At 51.0% G+C, this 23,657-nt stretch overlaps 1 protein-coding gene across 1 annotated transcript in view; it reads left to right on the top strand.

Annotated features, from left to right (window-relative positions):
• The first annotated feature begins 1,550 nt into the window (after positions 1–1,550).
• Positions 1,551–23,657, top strand: part of LOC133354710 (protein GPR107-like) — a 29,849-nt gene continuing 7,742 nt past the window's right edge. Inside the window, exons 1-14 of the mRNA XM_061571762.1 lie at positions 1,551–1,574; positions 3,163–3,387; positions 13,444–13,557; positions 14,660–14,710; positions 16,210–16,292; positions 17,025–17,205; positions 18,040–18,342; positions 19,917–20,024; positions 20,423–20,556; positions 21,576–21,651; positions 22,176–22,249; positions 22,686–22,803; positions 23,200–23,330; positions 23,573–23,616. Of these exons, the coding sequence (XP_061427746.1) occupies positions 1,551–1,574; positions 3,163–3,387; positions 13,444–13,557; positions 14,660–14,710; positions 16,210–16,292; positions 17,025–17,205; positions 18,040–18,342; positions 19,917–20,024; positions 20,423–20,556; positions 21,576–21,651; positions 22,176–22,249; positions 22,686–22,803; positions 23,200–23,330; positions 23,573–23,616 (1,666 nt within the window). The remainder of the gene's footprint in view (positions 1,575–3,162; positions 3,388–13,443; positions 13,558–14,659; positions 14,711–16,209; positions 16,293–17,024; positions 17,206–18,039; positions 18,343–19,916; positions 20,025–20,422; positions 20,557–21,575; positions 21,652–22,175; positions 22,250–22,685; positions 22,804–23,199; positions 23,331–23,572; positions 23,617–23,657) is intronic.

Here is a 23,657-nt window from a genome sequence, read left to right as displayed (position 1 = left end):
TTCCACCAACTCGCTGTAGTTGTCTGCCTTGTTGTTTCCGAGAAAAACTTTTTTCCACTAACTGGAAGGCGTTCCATGCCGTCTTTTCCTTGCCACGCAGTGCACTGTCAAATGTATCATCTCGAAGAAGTTCACGAATCTGAGGGCCAACAAAGACACCTTCCTTTATCTTAGCTTCACTTATCCTTGTAAATTTTCCACGTAGGTACTTGAAAGCTGCTTGTGTTTTGTCCATGGCTTTGACAAAGTTTTTTTATCAGACCCAGCTTGATGAGTAAGGGTGGTAACAAAATCTTCCTTGATCGAACAAGTGGTGGATACTGAACACTTTTCCTCACAGGCTCCAATGACTGTCGGACGGGCCAACCTATCTTGATGTAGTCGGAATCTCTCACAAGAGAAAACAGCAGTACTTTGTCTATCCAGTCTGCAGACCAAGCAAGAGAGCAACAACCTTCAAATCGCCACAAAGCTGTCACTGATGTTGGTCATAGTGTATGCACCTCAAAAGATGTTTCATGTTGTCATAGGTTTCCTTCATATGGACTGCTTGACCAACTGGAATTGATGGCAAAATATTGCCATTATGGAGCAAAACAGCTTTAAGTCTCATCTTCGATTAATCAATGAATAGTCTCCACTCATCTGGATCATGAACGATGTTGAGGGCTGCTATCACACCATCGATGTTGTTGCAGGCTACAAGATCACCTTCCATGAAGAAGAATAGGACAAGATCCTTTTGACGGTCACGGAACATGGAAACCCAAACATCACCTGCCAGGAGATCCCACTGCTGCAGTCTGGAGCCCAACAGCTCTGCCTTACTCTTGGGTAGTTCCAAATCCCTGACAAGGTCTTTCAGTTCACCTTGCAGGGGCGGTTTCTTCATTAGCGCGATTGGGCGACGCACCACCAATGTCATTAAACCACAGAGTTACGCTAGGCGTTACTGTGCCTCTGGATATAGTCCAATCAGCGTCATGCTACGTTCTGTGGAGTACCGCCTCTTTTTGGGCGATTTCACCCCGGCTGAGAATCGCCCCGAGTGTTCCCATAGACTTACATTCAAAGATGTTTTTTTTCGAACCGGGGCGCTGCAACGCATTCTCTATGGCTTCCGGGAGGGCTCGCCCTAACGTGCTTACGTCATCATACGTAAGCACATTTCATCCAACAATATTATTTGTCGCCACCTAGTGGAATCTTTAATAAAAGAAACTGAGTGGATTGTAATAATAGTGAGTATAGAAACAAACAAGATGTATTGTAAGAGTCACTTTATTTTGCATTAATATTAAAGAAGTGAAGTTGCCTTTACATGCTTAAGCTGTTAATTTATCCATTGCATGGGTGGACCTTATCCTTATCAATCATCCAGACATTTGCCCCCCCTGAGAGATTTTGCAGGAGCCGCCACTGTCACCTTGTGTTATAAGGTGTGGTTCAGAGGAGGATGGGAGAAAATATGGGTCATGTGACCTTGATGGTTCAGGACCAGAAGTTTCATCCTCTTCCTCGTCTGACTCAAGTGAGAATGATTCTGCTGCATGAGGAACCGACAGTCCTTCTTCGTGGGGTACTGGGCGTATAGCTGATGGAATGTTTGGATAATGCACAGTCCACTTTTTATTCTTTGACACACCACGCCCGGCCGCCTTTGTCTCCCTAGCGGCGATGTTTAACTACACACTGCAACCAGGTACTAATTTTGAGTCTGAGTCGACTTAGGGGAGGCCCAGGACCGGTTCAGATAATCGCCACTTGTGTTGGCTCAGTGGGCCTTACCTAGTAAGATCAAATATAGTTCAGTTTTATTTGCACATATGTTTAAAGTGATTTGTTTACTTTGCCTATAATTTGCACTCTTATCGTCTTTTTAAATCCTTTATATTAAGTTCGCTTGCTTGCTTGCGTGCTTGCGTGCTTGCTTGCTTGCTTACGACCGTGCAAATCTTTCGGTCGTTTTTTAACCCACTTCCCGTGATCCAATCGAGCTGACATTTTCCACACAGACTCGTTGTGCGTGACAATTAATCTTCGTGAAAAATTTTTTCCAAAATTTTACACTGTTTAGGGAATTTTTTTTAAATATTGAATTACCAATTGCTTAATGGTGGCAGACAATCATCTGGGCCTCCCCTAGGTCGACTCAGACTCAAGCCAGAGGACGAGAGGACTCTAGCCGCCACGCATATAAAGGATTTATAGTGAAAAACGTAGTTTTTACGGGTTATACTTATTGTATTATTTGTTGTCGTAACATTCTGACATGCCCCTACTGGACATATGTGGAAAAAAAGCTTCATAGCTCATCGGATTCCTCCAATGCAGATAAATATTCTTATCAATAATAATTTCTGATCCTCAGCTTGGCTCCTCTGCCGGGTTCATGGGGCTAGCCGCGCTAACTGCTGCGCCACCGCTCCCCCCCCAACCCCCCCACGTCACCCCCTCCAACCCCCCAAACCCGCCACGTCTCCCCCCCAAACCCCCCCACGTCAACCCCTCCAACCCCCCACGTCCCCCCCCCCCCCACGTAACCCCCAACCCCAACGTCACCCCCACCTCATCCCCCCCCACGTCACCCCCCCCAAACCCTCCACGTCACCCCCCCCCCACCTCATCCCCCCCCCCCCCACGTCACCCCCAACCCTCCACGTCACCCCCCCCACGTCACCCCCCCCACGTCACCCCCCCCACGTCACCCCCCAACCCTCCACGTCACCCCCCCCCCACGTCACCCCCAACCCCAACGTCACCCCCACCCCCTCATCCCCCCACCCACGTCACCCCCCCCCACCCTCCCCAAACCCCCTACGTCACCCCCCCCCCCACGTCACCCCCCCCCCCACCTCATCCCCCCCCACGTCACCCCACCCCCCACGTCACCCCCCCCACCTCATCCCCCCCCACCTCATCCCCCCCCCACGTCACCCCCCCCACGTCACCCCCCCCACCTCATCCCCCCCCCACGTCACCCCCCCCCCACGTCACCCCCCCCACCTCATCCCCCCCCCCCACGTCACCCCACCCCCCACCACCACGAGGCGACACATCCGGCCACCCTCGTTTCGCGTCACGCCCGCCCCCACGTCACCCCCACCCCCAATTGGCTCGCGTGAGCCGTCACGTGGGGCTCGCGCAGCCAATCACACGTAGAGGGGCGGGGCTTCGCGTCACCCACACGACGCACAGAGACGGAGCGAGAGAGTCGCTTCGCCATGGCCGCTGTCACTTGCAAGCGTCGTAGCAGCAGCAACAGCAACAACAACAGCAGCCTGTCGTCGTCCTCCTGCCTCTCCTCTGCGTCTCCTCACGCCACTCGTTCTCCTCGGCCTCGCTCTGCGTACCGGCGAGGCGCGCAAGCATCACCTCAGCCTGCGGGTGAGCGAGCGAGATGGTCGGGTCGGTGATGGCGGGTGAGGGCGGGTCGGTTGTGGGGCTCTTGTGAGGGTTGTAGGGTCGGTGGTGGTTGTTGTTGTTGATGGTTGTTGTTGTTGTTGATGGTGGTTGGTGGGGAAGCGGTGGCGTAGCGTTTCGCGGCTACAAACTCATCCCCGCTCGCGGCCAACACCGGTGACGATTGTCTTAACCGGTCCTGGGCCTCCCCTAGGTCGACTCGGCGTCGAATGAGATGTGTAAACATCGCCACTGGGGAGACAAAGGCGGCCGGGCGTGGTGTTGGTTACCCCACCCGACGGCCTTCATAGGTGCCGCTACACGCTAACAGCACTTGGCCCAATAGCCTCTCTTAAGGCTTTGGCGGTGGCATCTTTGTTGATGGTGACACAAGCAGGCGGATGCAGGAGAATGGCGAGTTTAAGATTGTACTTGTGCTAAATTCCTCTTGATTTGCTAATTATTTTGTCAAGGCGCTCTTCTTCCCCCCCCCCCTCCAAACCAGCTTAAATATACGCTCCAAGCTTGGTGGTGTTTCATTCTTCACCTGAGGACGGCTGCTTGCGTTGTGGCCGAAACGTCGTGAGAATTATTTTATTATGTTTTATTTTTTATTATTTTATTACTTCCCTTCTACGTGTCTTTACCAAAAGAACCAAGAAGATTGTACTCCCGTCGTAGTAGGGTTCCGTCTGCCGGGTACGGTGGTCTTGAACCTCCCGAGAAATTACCACCTCAACTTCACCGGGTCAAGCTGCGGATATTAAAGTTGCTTCGCCACCTGGCCGATTAATTTTGGCTGCGTTGGGTGGTTGATGGTATTACGACACAACTCCGGTTAGATTTCCCAAAGGTGGATAAAACATCAAAATTAATGAAAATAAAATAAAAATCATTAATTTTGATGTTTTACCTACGTGACTTTACCGAAAAAACCTAAGAATATGAATCCTTGCAGTCACGAAAGCTTCAAATCTAGATTTCCCAAAGGTGGCTTTAAAGCCAAAGATTAATTGTAAATAGGTTTAACAGTAGGAACAACGTTAACACGTAGGCTTTCGCGACCAATATTTATAATATAAGTTTTTTTGGGTCCGATCGCGTTATTTATAAATGTGTCGTAAGACACATTTATAAATAACGCGATCTGACCCAAAAAACCTATATTATGAGTTGGAACAACGTTAACGTTTGAAGCAGTGGATGTTCAGGGTGCATAGGCAAGCTGGCCGCATTGATACCGTGCAGGGGAAATATCTTACGTGAACGTGGAGCGTCCTCAAAACCCAACGCGTTTCGTGAGGGTTTTGACCATACTTCACCGCGCCGGTCAAATGCAGGTCGGCCCATGGTCGGATCGGATATCACTCCTGCCGCTGTGGTTAGCCGTGAATTTGCGAATTAAATTGGGTTCTTGAGGTTCATAGGGCAGTGCAGTTCTGACCACTGTGCTACCAACCGCGAGTCTTCGTATGACACCTTGGGGACCCTCTAATTTGCTTTCATAGTTGCTTATAACAACAGTGTCTTCTCGGTTGCCCTCATTCTGGCCCTGTAGATTCGCTATTCCCCATCACCGCTACTGTAATAAACAAAAAAAAAACTCTTCAAACTTTGCTCGATGTTGGGGGGGGGGGGGGGTCACACTTTTTGTGCCGGCCTCTTACGATGCGATCACGATTTAAATTCTGTTCAAATCCAAGTCGGGAGTGAAGCGGTGAACTCGGCGATGACCAGAGAGAGTTCAGTGTCAGGCCACGGCTAACATCAGTGGCGAAGTGATATTACGAATCTGACCTGGGCCTTCCAACCCCACACTGGAACCAGCGTGGGTGAGGTATGGGCCAAATTACCTCCGTGACCAAACGTGGTTTTGGTGGGAGCCCTTCACTCGCAAGCAGTACAACGGCAGAGGGATGTAAGTAACTGAACCTTTTTTCTTTAGCCAAATAACTTTTTCGTGCATTGCATTGAGTGTGAATTTAACGTGATGGGTTTTCTGCACCGAAATAAAGTCAATCTGGTACACGTGCGTTAACAACCCCATTCATCATGGGACCTCCTTTGCCAGTACCAAAATATGAGAATAGAGGTTTTCCCCTTTTATCTGGCAACAAAACAGGTGTTAAGTTGTTGAAACACCAAACTGAAACCTTGTACAAGGAATCATGTCTGCATTAACCACAATATTTGTGGTCAAAATGCAAACAAAAAACATACTCTGATAATATATGCATTGTCTTTGAAACTGATTGGTCCACACCAGAGACAGCTTTCTTTTGAGCCTCGTCTCAAACGGTGTTAGACCAGAGGAGTCCAAAAGGCGTACAGCCCCATCCACTTACGTATTTTACATGGAAGCCTACATACGGGCACCCTCTCCAAAATGTGAATTCAATCCTTTGGGCTCGTGTTACCACTGTTTCGGTTTTCCCTGTGGCCACTAGACCCTGTCTGCCAATGGCCGGTACGTGATTGTAATGAGAACCTCGGTTGACTGGTTTATTGAAGACGTTACTTTGGGGGGAGTGTGGCTTGAGGGATAAAATGCATCGATTCCGCGAATTCATATTTATTCCTTAGCTTATCATGCCATCGCTCGTGTGTAGGTAGGTATACATTCTTTTCCATTTGTATTGTATGCACAGTCGAGAAAGCTCGATTAAATAATGTTGAAGGCACTGGGAAAAACTCAATGTTAAGATTGTTCAGCCCCTTTGTCTGTTCACTGCTGGATGCAGGCATCTCCACGCTGTATTGGTCGTGGGGTTTTTTAAATCCTTTATATTAAGTTCGCTTGCTTGCTTGCATGCTTGCTTGCTTGCCAGCGCGCTTACGACCGTGCAAATCTTTCGGTCGTTTTTTAACCCACTTCCCGTGATCCAATCGAGCTGACATTTTCCACACAGACTCGTTGTGCGTGACAATTAATTTTCGTGAAACATTTTTCCAAAATTTTACACTGTTTAGGGAAAAAAGTATATATATTTAATTACCAATTGCTTAATGCTGGCAGACAATCATCTGACCCATAGGTGGCAGCCATCTCAAGCCAGAGGACGAGAGGACTCTAGCCGCCACGCATATAAAGGATTTAGAGTCAAAAACTTTGTTTTTACGGGTTAATTTTTATTTCTCGTGACCCTACTTCACATTGGCCAGGGGGGGAATGGTGATATTGAATGCCAGATGGTGGAAACTGTTCAAGTGTGTGCGAGTGGGGATTTATTTTAAACACACAAAAATTGGACCATTGTAACGAGGCACCACTCTAAACTAAAAACTACACGGTTTTTTATTTTACCAGGTAAGGCCCACTGAGGTATATAGCTTTTTTTCAGAAGCAACCTGGCCACAAATTATAGCTCAACGAAGTGGCGTCTTATCGGGTGGACTTTTATAGCAGCCAAATCCTCTAAACGCACGTTTCTAAATGGGGAGGTAAAAAACCGAAAGTTAAAACCGGAGGACCCAGAGGAAAATCAACGCCTCCACAGAGAGAGAGAGAGACACGCAAACTCCAGATATATAGCAGGCGTTGGCGTCTAATTGGGTCACATGACCCCAGAATCCACTGCAGGTGCCACAGTACCCACTTGATGATCCTCGAATGGAACCACGGATTGTGACAAATTGTTAGGGTGATGGGGTTTGGGGCATGGTGGGTCACATCGTGAGGGAGATGGGGGGGGGGCATTGTGGGACACATCGTGAGGGAGATGGGGGGGCATGGTGGGACACATCGTGAGGGAGATGGGGGGGGCATGGTGGGGCATCGTGAGGGAGATGGGGGGGCATGGTGGGGCATCGTGAGGGAGATGGGGGGGCATGGTGGGGCATCGTGAGGGAGATGGGGGGGCATGGTGGGGCATCGTGAGGGAGATGGGGGGGCATGGTGGGGCATCGTGAGGGAGATGGGGGGGGCATGGTGGGACATCGTGAGGGAGATGGGGGGGCATGGTGGGGCATCGTGAGGGAGATGGGGGGGCATGGTGGGGCATCGTGAGGGAGATGGGGGGGCATGGTGGGGCATCGTGAGGGAGATGGGGGGGGCATGGTGGGACATCGTGAGGGAGATGGGGGAGGGGGCATGGTGGGACAAATAGTTAGGTGCCCACTGTACAGCAATTTGCTTGTAAGGTTTTATGTTTAAACAGTGCAACTGCAGAGCACTTAGCTGCTGACCGTGGCAGACGGTCACGCTGCCCTCCAGCTATTCAGCCGCCCACGTTGACGCTTTAACTCCGAATCGCTGCGTGCGCGTACACATCCCGCTCGACGCGACAAGAGACACGCTACGCCTGCCGTGTGTTTAGCTTGTCCCCCACCCCCCCCCGTACGCACGCCCGATTAGCACGGTTGGCTCCGTACGATGCGAAATAAGTTCAACATGCATTCGTGCGTTACGCCGTCTGTTGCCACGTCGATAGTTGGTGGTGATGCTCTCGTGGGGAATGTGTCTATGCCAAGACTTCACAAACCACCGCAGGGTTTTTTTTTTTAATGTTCGTGCCAGACGTGTCTTAGAGGAGAGAGGTCACGGGAGAGACAATTTCATACAGGTCACAGCAGGTTTATCCGAAACAGGCAGACGGACGGGTTGTCAACTTAAGTATGTGCGCTTGTAACAGCAGCCCCCTTTTGTCACTCCACTGCTGGATGAGGGTCTCTCCACCGCCGCCATCATCGGTGGCGAATAAATCAACCATTCTTGGCACTCCCCCCCCCCCCCCCCCCGTGATGACTCGACCTTAAATGTGTACCTGATGCAGTGTGTGTAAACAGCCAGCACTTGGGGAGTCAAAGGTGGCCAGGCGTGGTTTTGCCCACCACCCACTCTTGCACCGTGCCGGCATCCATAGGTGCTCGCTTACTGCACTTGCCCCAACGGTCCATTAAAGGCTACACGGGGATTCTTTGTGTGTTTTTTTTCGCGTGGCATTTCATAAGCTCTACTTCGTTTGAGTGGAGAGCGCCCTGGCACCAGCGGTGATTTGTTGGCGTTTGACTAACTGGAGTGTGTGTACAGGTAAATCACCAGGTTCGTGCGCAGTTTGCTTAAGTATGTTGGCGCGTTGACGATTTCACAGCCTAATAATCTCGCGCTATCGCAGGCGGTCCGCCCTCTACCACAACCCCCCCCCCCGCTTTTTCTCTCCCCACCTGTGTGGATGGAACGTTTGGGGTGGCATAGATTGCGGCGTTCAGGTCAGCAGCGATAACGAAACCACGTCTAACCCAGAAACCTTTATGGTGAATAAGCCTCCGTGTTTTACCGGTGACAAACGTTGCCCTCTCTCTGACCAGCATCTTGAGATTGCGGTTAACGCCATGTAAATTTATAATCCGGTACAGTTAATCCTCTCACCTTTTCTTTAATTCCTGACTTTGTTTTCCCAACTCTGCTGTTTATATCTGGATTTGAATTCACGATGTCAATTTCGCCTGCGGGGGGTTTAGTTGTGTGTGTTTAAGGTAACATGAAAAGATGTAAATGTGGCCCATCACAGGACTGTTTCTGGAAAAACTACACCACGCTATTTAGCACTCGTTCCACGGAAGAGGAACCACAAAACCACACGGACTGTCGTCGACCTGAAGCCCTCTCGTCATTGCCAGCAGCCCTCGACGTTGGTATTTGGTTCCTGAACAGATTGCTGCTGCAGCCATGTGCAAGAATAGCATCGGATTTTCGGACTACCCACTTCTGATGCGTTTCGTGTTTTTTTTACTCAATTCGGTTTTTTCCAGTTTTTGAGCGGTGAACATTTTGGTCTTGTGTGGCTAACGTTCCTTCTCGAACAAGTAAACGTTTCGATTTAAAGCTTTCGTGACTGCAGGGATTCATCTTCTTGGTTCTTTCGGTAAAGTCACGTAGAAGGGAAGTAATAAAATAATAAAAATAAAACATAATAAAACAATTCTCACGACGTTTCGGCCACAACGCAAGCAGCCGTCCTCAGGTGAAAACCAGGTCCGTCGAGGCGACAGAGTCTGAATGAAACTGCACTTGCAGCAGCAACTGCAGCAGCAGCAGTAACTGCAGCAGCAGCAGAAACTGCAGCAGCAGCAGCAACTGCTGCAGCAGCAGTAACTGCAGCTCCCTTTGATGCTGTTAATCCTGCATAATGCACATGCATATGCAGTACTAATCACATTCCTGCATTTCCCATAAATATGCTAAATTCCTTTTGATATGCAAATTCCTTTGTCAATGCGCCCAGCTTATATATATGCTCCAAGCTCGTGTGCTGTTTCATTCAGACTCTGTCGCCTCGACGGACCTGGTTTTCACCTGAGGACGGCTGCTTGCGTTGTGGCCGAAACGTCGTGAGAATTGTTTTATTATGTTTTATTTTTATTATTTTATTACTTCCCTTCTACGTGACTTTACCGAAAGAACCAAGAAGAAGAAGTAAACGTTTGTTTCCCAAGCGTGGTTAAAGAAGACGTAAGTAATAATTCTCCCCCCCCTCCCCATTTCACCATCATCATCAGCAATGATCAATCCACTGCTAGATGAAGGCCTCCCAAGCCGACACCATATCTCGCAGTCTTGGGATGTAACAATCCACCTAGCACCTGTACACATACTTGTGTATGTATGTGGAACTTCTTTCGCACAGTACACAGCCAGCCGTGCTAATTGGAGGTGCAGGGAAAGGACAACAAAATTAACACAATAAGCAGTTCTAAAGGAATGAGTTTTCAATTTAGATTTAAAAGTGCATAGCTCCAGTGGCATCGGAAGGAAGAGCGTTTCAGGTGGCCGCAGAAGCGAATCTGAACGCCCGCAGTGCAGTCACCATCTTTGTTCGATGGCTCGGCAAAAATTGCTTCCAGGATGACCGGGAATTAGCGTGATGGTTTATGCTCCTTGACGATATCAGCGAGGTGTTGTGGTTCATTTGTGACAACCGCTTTGTGTGTAATGTGCACGACCGTATAATACACGAGCCGATGACATCGCTCCATGTACACGGGAGACGCCACTGCGATCATTGGTCTTGACCATCGGCCCATCATCCAACTCCCCCCCCCTTCCCCCCAGCAATGCGTCCTGCCCAAACCCACTTGCTCATCTTGAATCAATATGTTCTCGAACTTCTATACGTTATCACATCCACGTTCCACTTCCTGCCTCTCAGTTGAACTCCGAGTGTGCGTCTCTCTCCGTTCTTTAAAAGGCGCACCCCGCTCGGAATATAACTGAGAAAATAGTTTTTATCTTAACTTATCCATTGGTTAAAACATTGCAAGTGGGCTGTCGCATTCACGCGCTCTGCCAGAGCAGGAGATTCAGCGTATGCAACGCGCGCAGCCCTCGTGACTGCGAGATGACTTGCGCTGAGGGATGAGCCTCCTCACGACGACGTGCCGCTCACCACCTTGCCTATGCTTATGGCAGTCCATCGATACGAAGATAACGTTTGTTGGTAAACGAATTTGCAAGCGGCTATCGCTGCTGGCGATGATGCCGCTGTATCCTGCCGCAGCCGGGACATGGAAGGCCTGGGACTGGTGGCTGGGATGGTTCTGGTGCAGCGTGTGTTGGTGTCTGCGTTGTCGGCGCACTATTCGCTGATGGTTGCGTTGTTCTTCAAGGTGTTTGACCCCTGTGTCGCAGAAGGAGCGTCGTAGTGGGCGGTCGGCTGCCGCTCGCCACTGCCGACGACGTTCACGCAAAAACTCAACCGTTAGGAACAATCTCAACACCCGTCCCTTCGACACGTGTCAGATTTTCAGGGATGCGACTTGTTGTATGATACAAAATCGGCTTCCTTTTCACCGCTCGAGTGTTTGTGCCGGGCACGTACCGTAAACAGGATACGATGTGGGCACCAGTGGAGGGTGGTGCAACATCCATTGCCGGAGCTGTCCTTTGTATGTATGTTCAACTTATTTCTCACCGGACCAAGCGAACAATGCTAATTTGAGGTGTGGGGGAGGGACAATACAAACTAAACATCGCACACAACAAGTCGTTCTAAAGAAATGAGTTTTCAATCGAGATAATTAATATCACTTCTCTCGCTCGTGGTGCATTCCTCAAATCGTGCGTGCCAGAATTGATACTCTTCACAATTTGTGCAAAGTCAAGTGTTTTTTTCTTTTCTCTTAGGCTAATAGCGCAAGATATAACCGTGAGCGAGACGGAACATATGAGAGGGCACCGATCGTACGAATGCGTCGGTGCGATGACATGCGTGGCGCGCACAGCAGCCCAGACGGCAGTCTAAACAAGAGGGGACGGTGCCAATGAGATGGCACAAGAATCGTGACCACGAATTCAAAAGCCATGACCGTGACTCGTGACATTTTGCGGAATCCGGGGCAGGGCAGAACTGTTGGGGGAGAGTGCTCGCACGTATCGGTGTTGCTGCCAACGTTAATGTTTGTCCCACGCCACAGTGCAACGACGTCTTCTTGGCGCGGTTAATCGTGACGGAGAGCAACGGCTGTAACGTCACGCCGACGTGGGTTAACGAGCCGCGTATTCGCGTCACGAGTCGCTGAGCGGTGCAATCGTCGCCGTGATGATGAGGATGACGAATTGAGCCGTTTGAGCCGTTGTGTGTTCCACGGTACTGTTCCGGGGTGACCGCAGTCGCTTACTGTACCAGAGATTTATTTATTTCCATTTGTGAGATGAAATATGCACATCTGCTGCCATGGTTTTTGTGCAGTGGATGCGGTTTAGGGTTGCTGCCCATGTGCTTCGTGGAAGGCTGATGCCAGGGATTTTCTTGATGGGGTGTCATGGTGGTGAGATGTTAACTGCCTTGCCTGGTATGCAGGAGGTTGTTGGTTCAGTCCCAACCCTGATGCCTGTACATTTGGAGTTTGCATGTTCTCCCTGTGCTTGTGTGGATTTTTCTCTGGGTTCTCTGTTTTTTTTTCCCCTCCACATTAAGAAATTTGCTTTCAGAATATTTGGCTGGTATAAATTTTCACGTGATAATGCCATTTCTTCAAGCTACCATTCGTCGCCAGGTCGCTTCTGACAGCTATATAGCTCAGTAGGCCTTGCCTGGTAAAATTAAAATAGTTTCGTGTTAGTTTCTGCGTTGCGTCTCTTACGGAATGTTTGCTTCTGACTTCTTGTAAGCTTCGTTCGGCATTTACAAGCGTCGTCGTCGGGGTTTGAACCGTCGCGATTGACGCTCGTGTTTCAATTCAACACTTAATTGTTTAAGTCTCGTCTGTCTTGTGTTTTTCTCAGAAGACGTTGGCAGTGCTTACACCTACCGTCGATTTTGTGACACTGTAAAATAAAAAGAAATGGCGTGCGAGCTGACATTTGTGACGGGAAACATATTTTCTTCAATAGTAATTCGTGTTTGTGCAGTGCAGTTGATCATCGATTATCCGGCGCGTGATTATCCCCCTTCCAACTTTATTTGGCGGTCCCGGGCCGATCTGGCAAATGCGGCACCGTGTGCGTGGCAAAAAAAGGACCTACGCTTGATTTCAGTGTTAAATATTACACACAGTACATACAACTTAAAACAATGAATATACTGCACGTATGTACATCACCCCATGCAGAGTCTTCGAGATTGGAGAGGCAAGTATGGTCCAGTAAAAGCAGTAACTTTTTACAGTAGAATATTTATTTTCGTCTATTTATTTATCCCACTTTCGTATAGTAAACACATTTAAAACACAATGTGACGCCTAAAAACATCATGTAAAATACAAGAGTGTGCAAAATAAGCTGTTTTAAATAACGACGATGCAGTGATTATTTGGCGTTCTTGAAAATCCGACGGCCCCCTCCAGCCCCCCCTCCCCCTGGAGCCAGCGGATAATCGATGATCGACTGTACTTTCTATTTCTCCACAATTGTTTTTGCTCCGATTTGTATTATTAATTAATATATTTTTGTCATTTTGGCGACCCGGGTCACCGATGCCAGTGGGACTCTCTTGGCCTCTCAAGTTCCCTCCTGGATAAACAAAACACTTGAACTTGCACTCAATATTACGTGCTTGCGTGTGTGTGTGTGTGTACGCGCGTGCGTTTGAATGTTTACAACAGGAAGACACCAGGAGTCAGGTGCAGTTGAGTACGTTCGGCTACGAGAAGGGAGGGACTCTGTCTGTGCGTCTCACGCTGCTGAAGCTGGGCAACCCAAAGCCGGCGGAGAAGTCGGTGAGAACGCGCACGCACGGACGCACGCACATGGAAGAGCGAGTGACACATGTGTGTGTGTCTCTGTGTTGCCATCACGTTGCTGGGTGCAGGACCGAAGGCTTAAAATATTAACTGGCCAGCAACAACGTAGCACTGTCACGGTTGTAAAAGATGAAGAGTTAACAAGGTTATAATAATAATAATGAGCTAGCGAAAAAGAGATGATGGGAGGGAATTTCAAAGTGCTCAACAATGAGTGGAGCGCCGGGCGGCTAAAATGTGGCAAGTTGGCATAGTGAGGGGCCACAGCTGATGCATCTGTCAGTCATCTCAGTCGGTCAACGCATGGAACCTGGGTCTGTCCCGTCACTTCCTGTCAGCGAGCCTTCGACACTTGACGTGGCTTCAAAGTACACCTGGCCTGGCACAAGTGCTGTGGTAACGTCGCCGCTACTTCTTGGCGAATGGCAGCGGTTGTTGTTGTTGAATAGTTGGATGAATGAGTGGTTGGGTGGATGAGTGAGTGTGTTATTGTGACCTGCAGTGCGGTAGTTGGATCTATCGTACGGACGAGACGGAACAGAGAGTCTCCTGGTAGATGGGAGTCCTCCACGTTGGTGGAGGAATCAACTGTGCGGTTAGATATTTTTTGTCGCCCCGAATTGGCCGATGATGTGTGGGGCAGCAGCGCGAATTCTCCGGCGGACAATTTGACTTGTTGGGCCAGCGCCGAATTCCCCCCCGCCGGAATGAGGGCCGAGCAGGAATATCGAGTTTTACACCCACTTGAGAAAGGACAGCCGTAAAAGAAATAGAAATGGAACGGTCTTGCAAACTCTCGTGCCATGAGCCTCACTCCCCCCCGACCCTTAAGAACCTCTTCCCCTTCGCCAACCTGCAATGATGACCAGCGTGGTGAAGTATTGCCAAACAAACTGCCACAACCGACACGGTATGGGGGATGTCTTCATACGAGAGTGGTGCTGACAAATAGCTGTAAATCATTAATATTTCACACTCCATTTGCTCAGAAGGTGCATGTTTAGACACTGCCTTGAAGTGGTGTTGACCTCTCTTTCTCTCCCTTCCCCTCTCTCTCACGGACTCGTGTCGTCTGCAGGTAGGGTTCAGCCTCTACAAGGCCAAGAACGACGGCCTGTCCTCCTATCTGGTAAGGAAGTGGTGACTGCCACGAGCAAACCACCAGGCGCCAGGTGGTGCCCTGGGGAACCTAATAAAAGATATTATATTTATTTTAGCGCAGGCACGGATAACTTGCAACCCCGATAACCTGTCCACGGTTAATGGCTCGTTAACTATGCGCGTGTGTGTCTGTGCACCTAGCCTGGCACAAGCGCCGTGGTGACGTCACCGCCACTTGGTAGCGCAGTGGTTAGTGCTTGGCGCTACGATCCTAGCCACAACCGGTTAATAATCACACCGGTCCCGGGGCTCTCTTACGAGGACTCGAGTACAAGTAGAACGCCCCTTAACGACCACCCCTGTTAAAGACTAATCGCTTACTTAACGACAGGCCTCCACAGAGCCCAATACGTAGTGTATAGTGTAGTGTATAGTGGCGTATAGTACTGTATAATAATGTAGTGTATATTGTAGTTTACTGTAGTGTATAGTAGTTTAGTGTACAGTACTGTATCATAGTGTAGTAGTGTAGTGCCTCCATAGAGCCCAATGTGTTTGCTTACCTACCATTCCCCTGTTAACGACAATTAACTATGAAAATAAACCATGTTTCTTTTAAAATTATATGTTTATAATGTTGTTGGTATCTTTATATATTATGATCCATTGTTTAAATATGATAATGTACGTTTTTTGGGTGAAAAAGGGTCACGCTTAATGCTATCGGAACGAATTAAGCCTTTAACGTGTATTCCCTATACTCGCTTAACGACCAAATCACTTAACGACTAGTGTCGTGGAACCAATCACCGTCGTTAAGAGGGGTTCTACTGTACCTGGTGCCACGGGCAGAGCCAGTGGGGGGGGGGGGGGGTTGGGTGGCACGTGCCCCCCCAATGATCCGATCAAAATCCCTAATTTCGATCGGATCATTGGGGTTTATTAGTAATAAATCGGCATTTTGCGACCCCCACTGCCACTGTGTAGCATATTATTATGTGCCAGGGACTTTGAGATGATAGGACAATAGTCTGAGTCCATAATTGGCAATAAGTAACGGCAAAGCAGTTATAAGTGACTCACAGAATTGTGCACAGTTGCGTATACAGGACACGACTTCCCTGAAGGCATCAACACCTTCAGCGAGCGCGATGCCGATCACACAACGCGGTTCGAATTCGACCCTCGATCGATGTCTGCGCCATCGCCGCAGACGCGTCGGATAAAAAGCAAGGGACAGGTCCTTACTTACTAACAACTTCTATCATTTCTCATTGCTGAGGGTTTGCCCCCCTACCTGAAAATCCTGACTGCCATTGCCTGGTGCTGTACATAATGGGGAGACAAAGGCGGCCTGGGCGTATGGTGTTGGTCGCCCCACCCTGCTCGTGCGCCGCACCGGCCTTCATCGGTGCTACTCGCTGCTGGCAGCAGCACTTGCCCCCACCCCCTCCCCCAATGGTGTGCTTGTTGAGGCTGTACGCGTTGGGGGGGTGGGGATATTTGTTTTTGTGCGGTGCGCGCAAGGAGACGGATGTGGAGAGGTGCATGCTGCGGGAACAGACGCACGACCCCGTCACCCTCTTCACGTTCGACTTCGCGCGCAGCAGGTTCGTTTCCTTGGCGGAGGGGGCGCCGCCCCGACCAATCGCTCGCCGCGCGTTGCCCCACGCCGGCTTTGTCCGTCTTATTCTTTGGTTCTTTCGGTAAAGTCACGTATAAAGATAAAATAATAAATTAAATAATAGCATACTACGACGTTTCGATTGCAACACAAGCAATCATCATCAGGTATAAAAGAAATAGCAACAAAAATCTAACCAGAAAACTATAGACAGACATATAAGCAGACAGACATCATAAAGATACACAGAGAGAGAACACGTATCGGCACACGTGTTCTCTCTCGACGACCGCGATCCACGGGCCCACTGCGACGCTAGACGCGCTGCGGCCTCTTATATTTTTTTTCAGTTTTGGCGTCAATCCCCACATGGGTGTCGCGCGACTTCCGCCACCGCTGTCTGTACGGCACAGTCGGGGTTGGCACAGCTGGTGTACCTGCCAGTCATCTCAGTCGGTGAACCCACGGCACCTGGGTCTGTCCCGTGACCTCTTGGCAGCAGCGAGCCTTCGACACGTCACGTGGCCTCAAAGTGCGCCTGGCCTGGCACCGGCGCCGTGGTGACGTCACCGTCACTTGGTGGCGAATGGTTTTGCCAACTCTCGTCGAGTTGCCGAATCGATCCACTGCTCGTGGTTCTCGGGGGTTCCAAGCGGAGCGGCGGAAACCGACGTGCGTGCACCGCCTGTTAAACGTTCGTTGGCGTTGCCCTCCGCAGCGTCGTCATCAAACTCCCGAGCAACCAGACGCTGGGCGACGCTCTGCGCGTCTTCGGCAACGTGAGCGAGTACAACCGGACGAGGCCGTCGGCCGCCGCCGTGAAGGCCGCGAGCCACGGAAAACCGAGCGACGGCGCTGCGGGGGCAGCGGCTGACACGGCTGCTGATGGCACGAAGGAGGTGGGTGTCTATTCGTGTGTCTGTGTGTGTGTATCTACGTGTGTCTGTATGTGTGTATCTACGTGTGTCTGTGTGTGTCTGCGTGTCTTTGTGTGTATCATCGTGTGTCTGTGTGTCTATACGTGTGTCTGTGTGTGTATCTACGTGTGTCTGTGTGTGTGTCTGCGTGTGTCTGAGTGTGTATCTACGTGTCTCTGTGTGTTTATGAACCCGGCGACTGGAATTGGATTCCCGAGCACGGCCAACACCTTTGACGATTATCTGAACCGGTCCTGGGCCTCCCCTAGGTCGACTCAGCTTCAAATGAGTACCTGGTGCGGTGTGTAATCATTGCCACTGGGGAGACAAAGGCGGCCGAGTGTGGTGCTGGCCACCCACCCCCTCGTGTACCATGTCAGCCTTCACAGGTGGTACTCGCTAACATCTCGCCATGGTGGTAAGATATTAACTACCTCGCCTGGTATGCAGGAGGTTATGGGTTTGATCCCGACCACGACGCCTGCTGTATATTTGGAGTTTGCATGTTCTGCCCGTGGTTCGCATGGAATTTTTCTCCGGATCCTCCGGTTTTTCCTTCCACATTTAGAATCAACGTGCATTTAGAGTATTTGGCTGCTGTAAATTTGCACGTGATAAACCACTTCGTTGTGCTATCGTATATGGCCAGGTTGCTTTCAAAAAGGATCGATTTAGCTCAGTGGGCCTTACCTGGTAAGATAAAGATAGTTCATAGTTTTAATAGTTGTACGGTTTTGTAGGTGCTCGCTAACAGCTCTTGCCCCAACAGTCTGTTAAGGCTATACGGGTTGTCTGTGTGTGTGCGTGCATCTCTAGGGTGGCGACGCCTCCGGTACGGAGAAGGATGTGCCTAAAGAGGAGGACCAGACAGTCGCCAAAGTGCCTTCCGACCCCAAGGATACCTCTCACGTTTCCAAACGGGACGCCGACAAAGGTGACAAGGACGCAGCGGAAAATCCCGCCGCCGCTGCCGCTGCCAAGGACACTCCCAAGGAGGCTCCCAAGGAAGATAAGAAGGAGGAGGAGAAAAAAGAATCTCAACCGGCTGTGCCCGGCAACCCCGCGGTGCAGCTGCTGCCACTCCGGTTCAACAAAACCGACGGGACCTACGCCATGGAGGCAAGGCCACGCCTGCTGCTCGTCCACTCGTGCTGTTTGTCCGTGGCGATTCTTTCAAAGTGTGTGTGTGTAGCCATGTGTGCGTATGCACTTGTGTGTGTCTGTAGCCGTGTGTGCGTATGTACTTGTGTGTGTGTGTGTAGCCGTGTGCGTGTCTGTGTCTAGCCGTGTATGTGTGTCGGCGAGCCTTCGACACTTAACGTGGCCTCAAAGTGCACCTGGCCTGGCATAGGCGCCGTGGTGACGTCACCATCACCTAGTGGCAAATGGCGGCTATTGGTATTGGTGTGTGTGTGTTTGTTGGGAGGGGTAGTGTAGCGGTTAGCGGTCTGCCCTTTGAACCTGGCGACCCGAGTTCGATTCTCACTCACGGACAACACCAGTGACGTTTACATAAACTGGTCGTGAGCCTCCCCCGAGATCAACTCGGCCTCAAATGAGGAGACAAAGGCGGCCCGGTGTGATGCTGGCCACCCACCCCCTCGTGTGCCGTGCTGGCATTCATAGGTGCTGCTACTCGCTAACAGCATTTGCCCCAAAAGTCTGATCTTTGTCTTTGCTGCTGCTTTAACGGAAACGTGCGGTGTTTGTGTCACCGGTTGGGTCCACTGCGCTATCGCCATGTTCACGCGTGGTAATTATCGAACGTTCTATCCTGTCGTCATGATCGGCCATTGTCTATCCGCTGCTGAATGAACGCCTCGCCACCGCCGTCCCTTTGCAGTTCAGTGCCGCTACCGTCCCTCTCACTGTCATGCGGGAACTGATCTCCATGCTCCTGTCTCTACGGGGGGGGGTCGTTTTGTCTCCGTGCAACTGCGTTCATCCGTAGACACTGAACGCACCCTCCGATTTCCCACACCTCTGATTGGCACGGTTGGCTACGTACGCTGCGAAAGAAGCTCAACATACGTACGTTACATCTGTGTGCCACACGATAGCGTTAGTCACGTGTGGCGTTTGAAAGCAGTCGCGTAACTGACTGCTAGGTTGTGTGGGTGGACAGCACAGGGCAGTGCAACCATATCCATTGTTGTACCATACTACTGCGCTCCCGCATCTATGCTTATACCGGCCTTCATGAAGCAACGCGTATAAGTATGGTCAAATAGACCCGCATGGTCTCGGGAGGCCCGCATCCAGCAGCGGATTGACAAAAAAATGACTGGACATACATGTTATTAATCTGGTGGTCGTTCATAATTAACTATTTAGTGCATTCGGCGTTTTGCGCCACCGTTGCGTTTCTCAAGGCACCGTGTGCCGTGGTGTCGCGGCACGGAGAGATCGTGTGACTTGGGATCCCCAACGGAGGTCATTTGCGGTGTAATTTTTCAAAAAATTTAGCCAAGTAATGCCGGCGCACACGACGGTGGGCCTGCTCGTTCCAAATATGGTGCCGTAGGACGGAGTATTTTGACGTCAATGCGCTCCCCTCAGTATTGACCAGGGCGGGATGCCGGATTCTGGAACCTTCCGTGGCACGGTTGGCACACGTGCCGCCACCACCCGGCGGAAACCTCCGCCTGTCTGCGCTGATCGTTTGGTGACTGGCCGTCTCTCTCTTGCCGCAGTTTGTCGTGGAGATGACGGGCGCCAGCGCGGCCGGCCTCTACACGTTCTTCTTCCACAACTGCGACAACGGCAAGCGCGACTCGCGCTTCGCCCCCTTCACCATGGAGGTGCAGTACCCCCACCAGTCCCCCCTCCATCCCCCCCATCCCCCCCATCCCCCCCATCCCCCCATCCCCCATCCCCCCATCCCCCCTCATCCCCCCATCTCCCCATCCCCCCGGACCTTCGCAGGTGCTGCTCGCTAACAGCACTTGCTCCGACAGTCTGTTCAGAATATATGGGGGTGGGGGGAGGAGGCATTTTTGTCTTGGTGATAATATCACCGCCCGTGGTCGGGATGCCTTGGGCCCTGGGGGGGGCCTCTTAAGAAGATGCGGAGTGGGGGGGGGCCCTCAAGGAGACGCGGAGTGTCCGTCTGTTCTCTGCGTGGGGCGGGGATAAGATCAGGAGCTGGTTGCCAACATCTGCTGCTGGCCATCTCTGTGTCTGCCCCATGGTTCTACAGATCGAAATGGTGGAGTTCAACCTGGACAGCTACCTCTCTGTCGGAGAAATCCCGCTGCCTCGCCTCTACGTCGGCATGGCGGTCATCTTCTTCATCTCCGGCGTCGTCTGGGTGTCCGTCCTGCGGCGCCACAGGTGGGGACGAGGGGCTGTCCAGCGGCGGGGCGCGTGCGCAGACGCCACGTGACGACCAGCTCGCGAAAAACGCGATTTGGGATTGCGTCGTCAGTACGACCAGGCTGAGACCATCATTGATTTTTTTTTATTTGCCAAGTACAGTAAAACCTTGGATTGCGAGTAACTTGGTCTGCGAGTGTTTTGCAAGACGAGCAATTTTTTAAAATAAATATTAATTTGATAAACGAGCGAGGTCTTGCAATACGAGTAGTACGTGTATACGCTTTGTCTGCCGAGCGTCACGTGATCACAACTGATATACGAGTGCTTTGGATTACAAACACATTTCCGGAACGAATCATGCTCGCAATCCAAGGTTTTACTGTAGTGGGGTTTTATTTTTGCATTATCTCTCTACGGAACTGGATAATGGATGTGCAGCGTTGTGGGATGCAATTGCATGAATGACGCTATATGAACTGAGAACCCGGAGGAAACCCATGCAGAACAGGGGGAAAGGATACACAAACTCCACACACAAGACGAAGATTTCCTACCTCCTGTTTAGCGTTATCAGACCGTTGGGGCAAGTGCTGTTAGTGAGCAGCGCCTATCAAGGCCGGCACAGCACATGGGGCGGAGGGGTGGCTAGCACCACGTCCGGCCGTCGTTGTCGCCACTCGGGAGATGTTTACACACCCCGCCGGGTACTCATTTGAGGCTGAGTCGACCTAGGGGAGGCCCAGGACTGCTTCAGATAATCGTCACTGGTGTTGGTGGCCGTGAGCAGGAATCGAAGTCGGGTCGCTGGGTTCGTAGCACGATGCTCCACTACCACTCCCCACTTTCACACACAGAACAGGGGGGGGGAATTTTTTTTACAAATTCCACACGGAAAGTCGCCGGAGTCGGGAATCGAACCCAGGCCCTACCTCTGACGTGAGGCACGAGCGACGCCACTGCGCCACCACCACCACCACCCCCAACCACCACGCTGTCGTCCGAGTGAATATTTTGTGTTCTTTTGTTCCTTGCAGGGCCAACGTGTTCAAGATCCACTGGCTGATGACGACGCTCGTCTTTACAAAAGCCCTGTCGCTCCTCTTCCACGCAGTGAGTGGCATCATTTTATTAAATACTCTTTTTTTTCTTGAGCAGTAGCAATCGTACGCCGGTTCTGCATTGAAGTAGCAGAAAATAATGTTCACTTTATTTGCATACGTTGAAGGTTCTTCCCGTTTTTATCAAAAATGCAGTTGTTTTCTCAGCAGCCCGCTGGTATTGGTGTGCTGTGATGTACACATTGTTTTCATGGAAATCGAGCTGTCTGTGATTGCATGGAATTCATCACATGTCACTAATTTCGTTGTGTCCTAAGTTAATGTATGAAAAAAAACATAGCCGTCAAGGACGTGTGAATGTTTATCCTGGTCATGAGTACAATCGTTTATCTTGGAAGTGCGAAAAAACATTTTATCCTGTCGTAGAACATTTCACAAGGATCGAATATTCTTATTTATTTTTGCATCTCATAAACGGCGCTTAAACTTTGAGAAGCGAACCGCAAACTTGGCAGCGGTCGTCCTTGAGAAGGGGCGCGACGAATTGTAACTGGCGTCCTGTCGCTCGCCTTTCAGATCGACTACCACTTCATCTCCACCCAAGGACGTCCCATCGAGGGCTGGGCCGTGGTCTACTACATCACGCACTTGTGAGTAAAGTGTACAGCTGGCCTGCCTGTCGCAAACACCGGCGTTGCCCCTGCTTATCCCAATCCATCTCTGGCCACATCATGTTTTGTCTTGGGGCTCCGCTGTGGCGATGTGATGTTACTTCCCCCGCCCACTACGCAGGATTTCGTAGGTTCAATCCCTGCCCCCTGACGATACCTGTTGTATATCTGGAGTCCCCGTGTTTTCTCTCTCCCTGTGGTGATCGCGTGGATTGCTCTCCGGGTTCCACGGGCTGTTCCCCTCCTCCACGTTTACAAATACGCGCTTACATCATTTGGCTGTCACTATAAATCATTCTCACGTGTGATGATGATGATGATGAAATCAGCCACTCCGATGGGCTATCATCACGTTGTGGCCGTCCTGTCTAACCGCGTGCCCGGTTGCTCGTGCCAACGGACAACCACAACGCAGGCTCAAGGGGGCCCTGCTGTTCATCACGATCGTGCTGGTGGGCACTGGCTGGACCTTTATCAAGCACATCCTCTCCGACAAGGACAAGAAGCTCTTCATGGTCGTCATTCCTCTGCAGGTAACCACGTGTGCATGCCTGCCCCCCACCCCGTCGTGTGGAGCTCCCTCCCGTCGCTCGCCCCCCCTATAGTCTGGAACTCTCCACCCCACACCTCCTCTTCCCAGCCATCTGTTTTGCTTGATTTCTCCACCGAGTTTGATTTCCCACCCACGGCCACCGTCAACACCGGTGACGATTATCTGAACCGGTCCTGGGCCCTCCTCTAGGTCGACTCCGCGGTGTGCAGTGAACATTTGCCAATGGGAGAGACAAAGGCGGCCGGGCGCCGTGTTGGCCACCCACCCCCGTCATATGCCATGCGGGCCTTCATAGGTGCTACTCGCTAACAGCACTTGCTCCTACGCTCTGTTAAGGCTACACGATGGGGTTGGGGATCTTTGTTTGTCTGAATAGGTGCTCGCTAACGTGGCTTACATCGTGCTGGAGTCGTCGGAGCAAGGCTCCAGCGACTACGGGCTGTGGAAGGAGCTGCTGTTCCTCGTCGATCTGCTCTGCTGCGGGGCCATCCTCTTCCCCGTCATCTGGTGACAGCGCAGCACGCACACGCCACGCTCCACGCACGCGACACTCGCCACGCACACGCCATGCACACGCCATGCGCGCCACGCGCACGCCACGCCATACACCACACGCGCCACGCACACACACACCACACATGCGCACATGCACTCTCTGCTCGAGATATCCTTTATTGGTTTGTTGTGATTGATGCTGATGATGTAAAACGTCCTCAACCCTAACTCTCTCACCCCTGCTCTTCTCACAGGTCCATCCGACATCTGCAGGAGTCCTCCAACACTGACGGGAAGGGTGAGTGGCTCACGCAAATATAAAACAAAAAAATTCCCCCC

The sequence above is a fragment of the Lethenteron reissneri genome, chromosome 48 (assembly GCF_015708825.2).
Source record: "Lethenteron reissneri isolate LAM-NWPU_2019-01 chromosome 48, ASM1570882v1, whole genome shotgun sequence".
Taxonomy (NCBI): Eukaryota; Metazoa; Chordata; class Hyperoartia; order Petromyzontiformes; family Petromyzontidae; genus Lethenteron; species Lethenteron reissneri.
Note: the sequence above shows the minus strand (reverse complement) of the source record. Positions and strands in the feature narration are given on the sequence as shown.